The sequence below is a fragment of the Bos indicus x Bos taurus genome, chromosome 7, assembly GCF_003369695.1.
Source record: "Bos indicus x Bos taurus breed Angus x Brahman F1 hybrid chromosome 7, Bos_hybrid_MaternalHap_v2.0, whole genome shotgun sequence".
NCBI lineage: Eukaryota > Metazoa > Chordata > Mammalia > Artiodactyla > Bovidae > Bos > Bos indicus x Bos taurus.
In genome coordinates this window covers 103,288,291-103,297,409 of record NC_040082.1, presented here as the reverse complement: position 1 = coordinate 103,297,409, position 9,119 = coordinate 103,288,291, and the positions used below count along the sequence as shown (strand labels likewise).

The window sequence follows — 9,119 nt, the reverse complement described above, 5'->3', positions numbered from 1 at the left end:
GGTGCACTGGCTATACCCCGGGGCTTGTGTTAGCCACTTAGTCATCCATTGTACATAACATTTTCAAAAGAGGCAGTCCTTACCATCTGGGACTTCTTCACAATTTATAGTAGAGACAAAGGATGTTTCCAAATATTGCTAGTGAACTAACATGATTATTTCAATACAACCCAGGAGCCTGACTTTATAATAGGAGTCAAAATTATTTTTAGATCAAGCAACTTTGTATTTTAACACAAAACTCTTTTAGTACTAATACACCTGCTAACAAAACCAAACAGAGAAAGCATATAGCCTGTTTCATTAAACTTAAGACTTGTCTCTCCGGGCCCCTCATATCGGGTGTTTCTTCCTAACTGCCTGGGAGCAGCGTATTTTAAGCTTTGGCTTCATTTCATTGATGTCTGCTAAAGTTGGTCTCTTCTTTCCAATCTAGGTTTTCATCCCTTCCTGGAACAGACTGGCCTCCCCTCCTCATAACCCTAAGAAATGAATGCCTCTGAGCCCCAGCTCCAATTTAATGAATTCTGTTTTTTCCACTTAAGGGGCAAGCAGCTGATAGAGAGCCAAGTAGGAGCCAGCTCTTGCTTATAAGGTGGCTGAATAGAGGTCACTCATTTTCTGCAGGCTCAACTCTATGCTGTTGTTGTTGTTTAGTTGCTAAAAGTGGTGTCCAACTCTTTGGGATCCCATGGACTGTAGCCCACCAGGCTCCTCTGCCCATGGGATTTCCCATGCAAGAGTACAGGAATGGGTTGCCATTTCCTTCTCCAGGGGATCTTCCCAACCCAGGGATCGAACAACCCAGGTCTCCTATATTGCAGGAGGATTCTTTACTGAGCCACCTGGGAAGCCCGTGGCTTGAACAAATAGCTCAATCTATCAGATTTTCATTTTCCTCCACTCAAAAATATGGGTAACAATAGATGTGGGTGTAACATATGCATGCATGCGTCAGTCGCTGAATCGTGTTCAATTCTTTGCAACCTCACAGAGTAGCTTGCCAAGCTCCTCTGTCTGTGGGATTTATTTTTCAGGTAAGAGTATTAGAATGGGTTGCCATTTCCTCCTCCAGGGGATCTTCCTGACCCAGGGATCGAACCTGTATCTCCTGCATTTGCAGGCAGATTCTTTACCTCCTGAGCCATCAGGGAAGCCCATAAATACAGATATATATATGGATTTATTTTATGAGTTTGAGAAGCTAACATATATGAAATCCTACCACAATGTATGACAAACTGCAAGCACTCATATATGATAGATATTCTTAAGATCCCTGTTTTAAAATCTCTTCTGCCTCCAACTTGAGGTCTGGTCTCACCCCAAGTTAAAACTTTACATCCCATGGAAGGCCCCCTTCCTGGATCCTCAGTCATATCATCCTCAAACATCAGCATGGGAATCAGATAGATCTAAACTTCCCCATGAGTCCACCCCACATCCCCCGCCCCCTGCCTTTATTTTGGCTGTGTTTGGTCTTCATTGCAGCATGCAGGCTCCCTAGCTGTGGTGCATGGGCTTAGTTGCCCCAAGGCATGTGGGATCTTAGTTCCCTGACCAAGGATTGAACCCACGTCCCTGCATTAGAAGGAGGACTATTTACCACTGGACTACCAGTGAGGTTCCCCCCATAAGTCTTTTATTCACCAGTTGTGTGACCTCCACCCACATTTCTCATCTGCATAATGGGAGTATCCAAAAGTAGCCTCTGACCTGTGCACCTGTTTTTAGATAGCACTTTACCCTGAACATACACCCCAAAGAGAAACAACTTATACACAGTCATGAGAAATTAATATTTTACTTAATGTATGTGCAAGAAAGGGGAAAACGAATTTTCATAATATATCAGCTAGATACATCCTTTTAACACACTTTAGGTTCTTACTTAAGAACTGACCCTCCTGTTCTTTTTTCTTTCCCCCTCCTTTCTCTCTCTCCCCCCTCTCATTCACTCTATTTCTCTCCTATTTCACTCCCTCTTCCTCTCTAGTTCCCTTTCTAAATCCCTTACACATCCTCTGTTTCTTCTTCATCATATGCAATTAGACCTCTTACCAACAGTTTCATTCTATCTCTCTTTCCCAGATTTGACCCCATTTCCTATTTTCAAAAAAAAAAAAAAAAATTATGGCCTGCACTGGGTCTTCATGACTGCTTGCAGACTTTCTCTAGTTGCGGTGAGTGGGGGCTACTCTTTACCGTGGGGCCTGGGCTTCTCACTGAGGTGGCTTCTCTAGTCATGGAGCACAGGCTCTAGGTGCATGGGCTTCGGTAGCTGTGGCCCACATCACCAGATCAGTGGTTCAGTAACTGTGGTGCAAGGGCTTAGTTGCCTCATAACAAGTGCAATCTTTTCAGACCGGGGAGGAAACCCATGTCTCTTGTGTTGGCAGGCGGATTCTTAACCATTGGACCACCAGGAAAGTCCCCCATTTCCTATTTATCCAATGTATTTTACAGATGAATTTAAAAGATTCCCATTCACTAGTTCATTCTCTTTTTCTTTCCACCTGCATTCTGACCTACTTCACTCAGCTCAGCTCAAGACAGAAAACCTCTGGTAGGTCTATCCATTCCAGAGATAATATGGAAATGTAACTAGCAGACCATTATCTTGGAAACAAATAATGTTCTTGTTTTCCATGTGTTGTAACTAAGATGATGACAATTAAAAAACATTGGAGGGAACTGCTGGTGGCTCAGATGGGAAAGAATCTGCCTGCCATTCAGGAGACCAGGGTCCATCCCTGGGTCAGGAAGATCTCCTGAAGAAGGAAATGGCAACCCACTCCAGTATTCTTGCCTAGAGAATCCCATGGAGAGAGGAGCCTGAGGGCTCCAGTCCATGGAGTCATAAAGATTTGCACACGACTGAGTGACTAACACACTTTCCCTGGTCGCCCACTGGTTAAGACTTTGCCTTTCCAGTGTGGGGGCTGTGGGTTTCAACCCTGGTCAGGGGCTAAGATCCTACACATCTTGCAGCCATAAAATCAAAACATAAAATAGAAGCAATATTGTAAAAAATCGAATAAAGACTTTTAAAATGGTCCACCTCAAAAAAAATTTTTTTTAAAAAGACATGTAACACAGTGCTTCATACATAAAACTGCTTAGTGTTTGGGTGGTACTTACTGGGCTGGCCAAAACGCTCCTTTAGGTTTTCTATAACATCTTACGGCCATTTTGGCCAACCCAATATTATCAACTTCACATTAATCTTTTTATTTTTATTTTATATGAAAATCTCTTGCTTGCCCATTCAAGACAACCCACCTGCATCAGCGCCCCCACACCCATCTGATGCTCCCCATCTGCTTATAGGTAGATTAGAATTCTAAGGCATAGATGAAGAAACAGATTTTATCACATGAGGTATAAAAAAGAGATCATGATGGCTCAAGCCTATGCAAGAGGGAGACAAAAAACTTGAGGAAAAACAAATAGCCAGTGTGTATCAAACTCTATGAAGTGTGGGTATACTCACAAACCTAAATCCTTACAACAGTTCTAAGGAGATAGACATTATTACACCAGCCCTTTGTTCATATTTCTCCACCACCCAGCTGGCCATTAGAAGCCTAGAGAAGAGAATTTTCTGCGGAAGCTTCTCTGAATGGCGTTCTTCAGCTCCTTATTCCTGAGACTGAATATGATGGGGCTAAGAAAGGGGGTGAAGACTGTGTAGGTGGTGGCCAGCAGAGTGTTACTGTCCATAGAATGAGGGCCCCTGGGTTTGAGGTAGATGATGGAGGCAAAACCGTAGTGCATGACCACTATGGTGAGGTGGGAGACACAGGTGGAGAAGGTCTTGTGCTGGCCCTCAGTGGACGGGATCCTCAGGATGGCAGCCACGATGAAGACATAGGAGAGGATGATGAAGAATAAGCACCCCATCAGGGCTGTGACACAGACCAGGATCACACCCGTGGTGACAGCGGCTGTCCCCTTCCCACAGGCCAACTTCAAGAGGGCAAACACGTGACAGCCATAATGGTGAATCTCATTAGACCCGCAAAAGGTGAGGTGAAAAACTATCAATGTCAGTATCATCCCCATGACTGAGCCACCAGCCCAGCACCAGGACACAAGACGGGCACAGTCACGGGTGCTCATGAGCACGTTGTAGCGCAGGGGGTGGCAGATGGCCACGTAGCGGTCGTAGCCCATGATCATGAGCAGGAAGGAGTGGGTGAAGCCAAACGTAAAGGAGAAGAACATCTGGCTGGCACAGGCCACAAAGGTGATGGAGCGGTGGGTGGAGAGCATGTCCGCCAGCATGCGAGGGGTGACTGCAACAGTGAACAGGATCTCGGAGATGGAGAGGGCACACAGAAAGAGGTACATGGGGGTGTGGAGGCTGTGCTCCCTCCAGATGGTGCCCATGATGAGCAGGTTCCCCAGCAGTGTGAACAGGTACATCAGCAGGAACAGCAGGAAGAAGGTGAGCAGGAAATGCTGAGGGAAGTTGGAGAAGCCAATGAGGATGAATTCAGACACTGTGCTGTAATTCTGACTAGACGAGGATGCTGCATCTGGGGAGATCAGAAAGAGAATCAACAATGGTTAAAGCATAGGCTCTGATGTAGATCAAATGGAAATTTAAGAGCTGTGTACTATTTTAAATGTCCTTAATTTATCTGGGTCTCACCATCTTTATGGAGAAGACAATGGCACCCCACTCCAGTACTCTTGTCTGGAAAATCCCATGGACGGACGAGCCTGGGAGGCTGGGGTCCATGGGGTCCCTAGGAGTCGGACACGACTGAGCGACTTCACATTTACTTTTCACTTTCCTGCATTGGAGAAGGAAATGGCAACCCACTCCAGTGTTCTTGCCTGAAGAATCCCAGGGACGGGGGAGCCTGGTGGGCTGCCGTCTCTGGGGTCGCACAGAGTCGGAGACGAATGAAGCAACTAAGCAGCAGCAGCACCATCTTCATCAGTAAAATGGGCGAAATCATAATACTTCTTACTATTCAGTCTTGTGACAAAGATAAACTGAGATTAAATGCTTACGTGTATCAAGTGCTTAAGACATAGTTTGGCCACTGGGTTCTCATTAGAATCTTTTCTTTCAAAAGTAAATCATAAAATAAATTCAGAAATATTTCTAATTGAATAGTTCAAACATCAAATATCAAAGTTTTAGGGTAAAATAATATTGGAGTTAAATATACAAATTTAGATATTTTATTAAGAAATTTTATCCAGGAAAAAAATGTGCTCAAATAAAGTCAAATTAGATATCTGGGAAAGATTAATAAGATAGAGAGACAGAAAGAAAAGATACTAACAACAAAACATGAAATTAAAATTAGGAAGTAAATATAAATATAATGAATATTGGAAATTAACAAAAATAGTAAAACAGTATGTCAACAGATATGAAACTCTAGATGAAATGAATGAAGTCTTAAAAGAATGTAAAATTACAAAAATGGCACAAGAAAAATTAGGAGTCCCAGATACATAAATATGTTTTACAAGTTTTAGTTATTTAAAAAGCCTTCCTCCCTAAAATCATTTCCCCAATTGGGTTTTCAAGTAAGCTCTTTAAACTTTTAAGGAACAGTGGGTGAGTATCATATGCATGTTCTTCAACAAACAGAAAAATACATGAAATTGCCCAGCTCATTGCATCAGGTTAATGGAATCTGGATTCTAAAACCAGGTAAGAATATTTGTAAGAGAAGATAATCATGAGCTCATTTTATCTACTCATGCAGATTTAAAAATTCATAGTAGGATATAACCCAGTAAAATCTCAAGGCAGTAAAAATAATATATTATGATCATGTAGCTTTGATTTATCCTATTAATGACAAGGATGGTTCAACATCAGAAAATCTATCATGTGATTCACTACATCAATAAGCTATAAAAGAAAAATCATTTATTACTATTCCAAATAAGGCAGGAATAATGTTCTAATATTCAACTTTTATTCACATTAAAAAAAAAAACAAAACTCTTTTGACCGTGTGGGAAGGTGACTTTCATAGCTAGATTAAGAATATATACTAAATGTCTGAAAAAGAGAGGATATATGTATACAGGGATCTTCTTGATACCTTAGATGGTAAAGAATCCACCTGCAATGCAAGAGACCCAGTTTCAATACCTGAGTCAAGAAGATCCCTTGGAGAAGAGAATGGCCAGCCACTCCAGTATTATTGCTTGGAAAATCCATGGACAGAGGAGCCTGGTGGGCTATGGTCCATGGGGGTCATGGAGAGTTGAAAATGACCAAGCAACTAAGACTTTCACTTTTTCGTATGTACACATATAGCTGATTCACTTTGCTGTACAGCAGAAGCTATAATAACATAGTAAAGCAACTGAATTCCAATAAAAATAAGTTTAAGAACAGAAAATACACCATAAAGCCGGCAAGTAGTATACTAATGGGGAAACTAGATGCATTATTTTAGGATCAAGAACAAGCCAAGCATACTTACTGTCTCTGCTGTTCTTTAACATGGAACTGAAAGTCATGAGGGGTGCTACAAGGGAAAAAAGAAGATACATAAGGATTGGAAGGGAAGACCTGAGCATCTATCTAGAAAAGATAAAAGAATAAAGATGTAACATGTTAGAACAATAAGAGATCACAAGGCTACATAAAGAAAGATGAACTTCCAAAGATTCATGATCTTTCTCATAATATTATATCTAATAATCATTCAAAGTATACAATTTTAGTTAAAATTAAGATAAAACTCCCAATAGCAACAGCAGCTATACAAAAAACACTCTCAAGCATTTTTGTCTCAGGATATCTTTACACTAAAAAATTACTGAGGCCCCTAAAAGGTTTTTGTTTGAGTGGATTGTAACTATCAACTGTTACTATGTTAGAAATTAAAACCAAGAATTAAAAATATTTAATTATTAGTACATTTAAAAGAACACTAAGAAAACTAGCACATGCTAATTTAAGTACCATATTTTAGTCAAGTAACATTTTCAGAAAAACTTAGAGTGAGAAGAATGGCTTTGTTGCACTTTTTTTGAATACACCTAATATGTGCCTTGTAGGAGACAATTTGATGGCAGTGTCTGCTTCTTCATTCAATCTAAAACATGTTGTTTTAGTTGAAGTAGATGATGAAAAACATTCTCATTGGTCGAATAAGGATCTCACAGACCTGCAGAAAAGTTGTCAGGAACCCCAAGAAGTCTTCACATCACATTCAGATTATCTCTGTTACAAAACAGCTGGAGTTAACCAGAAATGTAAATATTCCAAAGACTTGGGTCTGAGAACCACTGACTCACAAACTGAAAAGGGCACCTATGTAGGGTGAGAGCTAAAGACTCAGATGGACAAACTGAGAAGACCTCAGGCAGCCTCCCGAGATGGAGCTCTTCCCTAATGACCTTCTCCCCAGAACTGACCTCCATTGCCAGGTTGGGTGATGCTTCCCACAACTGTAGGGTTCTTCCTTCCAACCATTCCCTCCAGGTCTCCCTCAGCCTGGCCTGCCTTTTCCATGAAGTGACCAGTAGGGAATGGCAGAAGAATCTCAGCTGCGTGATGCTATCAGTGGTACCCATAAGCTGGGGTGGGCTTGGACCTCCTAGAGCAGATACTGTCTGCTTATTTCTGCTGTAGCCTTTCCTGCTGGCTGCTCCCTAGGGTCTCTTCAGGATGCCAGCCTAGAAGATCTGTCCTTAGAGTCTGGAGAGGCTGGCAGGGGCCACAAGGGATCTTCAGGGACTGCTGCCTCTAAATTTCCTCCAAATATCCACACACAAAAAGACTCCCTGCTTTCTGTATTCCGAGAAATCTCAGCCCATGTTCAGGGCTGAGAAGCTCCCAGGCATTGAGGAGACTAGGTTGGACACAGATAATGTCATCAACTTGGGATCAAGGAAGGGTCAGAGGTATGGCAGGAGCTGGAGAAATCCCAAGTGGGAATCAGTGACTCTGCCCTGGGGTGAGGGCAGCTGGAGGGCTTCCCAGACAAGGATAATTGAGAGCTGAATCTTGGATACAGGTTTCTCTTGGGCATTTTAGTGTTCAACATCTCTTGTCAAATTGGATCATCTTACTTCTCTTCTCAATCAAATTACACCCTATTCCCATGGTCCTGGTGACCTAGTCACATAGTCTGACATTCACATATGCGTCCTTGTTATATTATAAGACACAAATATTTGGGGTTTTGGTGTTGTCCTTGGTCTCTGACCCTGTGATAAGAGTGTCTTTTGTATGCTAATGAGATGACTGGTGGCTGTGGGTTTATCCTTATAAAATGTCTTTTGTTTGCAACTCAAATATTTGACCTCATCTTTTAAGTTAATAATTTACATTCCACAGAGGAATGTGAATTCCTGGATCCTCAATCATATATTCTGAAATTTCAGCATGGGAGTGAAACAGATATACGTGTTATGTGACCTCCACCAACATTTCCTTTCTGCATAATGAAGATACCTGTAGGTAGCCTCTGATCTCTCTTTGTGCCATCTTGAGATAGCCCTCTGCCCTTTAAACACACTACCCCCAAAATATACAACTGTAACACAGTAATGAGACATGTATGTATTACTGAAAGTTAAGTGTGGGAAAAAGGTTTCTGTAAGACATGAGATAACAACACACTTTTAACATGTGTACGTGCTTACCTAAGCATTGATGCCTCTTCCCTTTCTCCTTCCCTCTGTCACCCTTCTTTCTCCTCTAAATCACTCTTTACTTCTTACTTTTTCTCCCTCCTTCATTTTCGCTTCTACTTCTTCTCTCTCATAGCCCTGTAATTAATAAACAATTGCCATGGAGACAAATAATTTATTTATTTATTTTTTACATTTGTCATAGCTAAAAAGATAGTTATAAAACACCGGACACAGTGCTTGATATAGAGAAAATTTTCAATGTTTGTTGGTTTTTATAATTATTTTCTGTTGTTGTTTTTTATTTTATATTGGTGGGTAAAGAGAAAAATAAAGTCTTTTCTTGCTTTTCCATTCAGAAAAAACCATGGGCATCAGGACCAACACTCATTCATGGGATGCTCCCTACTTGACCATAATACATGTTCTAAGACATAGATGATGGGATGGAGTTTATCACACAGTGTCATGAAAGAGTGGTGCCAGAAGGA

At 41.4% G+C, this 9,119-nt stretch overlaps 1 protein-coding gene across 1 annotated transcript; it reads right to left on the bottom strand.

Annotated features, from left to right (window-relative positions):
- Window positions 1–3,579: 3,579 nt before the first annotated feature.
- On the bottom strand, window positions 3,580–8,736 carry LOC113896489 (olfactory receptor 10H4-like). The gene is made up of 2 exons (XM_027548658.1): window positions 8,712–8,736; window positions 3,580–4,541 (listed from the first exon to the last, which is right to left on the bottom strand). The coding sequence occupies exons 1-2, from the start codon at window positions 8,734–8,736 to the stop codon at window positions 3,580–3,582; spliced, it is 987 nt and encodes a 328-aa protein (XP_027404459.1).
- Between the last annotated feature and the right edge of the window lie 383 nt (window positions 8,737–9,119).

What these genes read in the sequence shown, in the direction of transcription:
- LOC113896489 (XM_027548658.1), bottom strand. Translation starts at nt 8,736, where the DNA reads ATGAAGGAGGGAGAAAAAGTAAGAA. An exon ending in GGAGGGAGAAAAAGTAAGAA is followed by an intron (nt 4,542 to 8,711) that starts GTAAAGAGTGAT and finishes TGATCTCCCCAG; the next exon opens with ATGCAGCATCCTCGTCTAGT.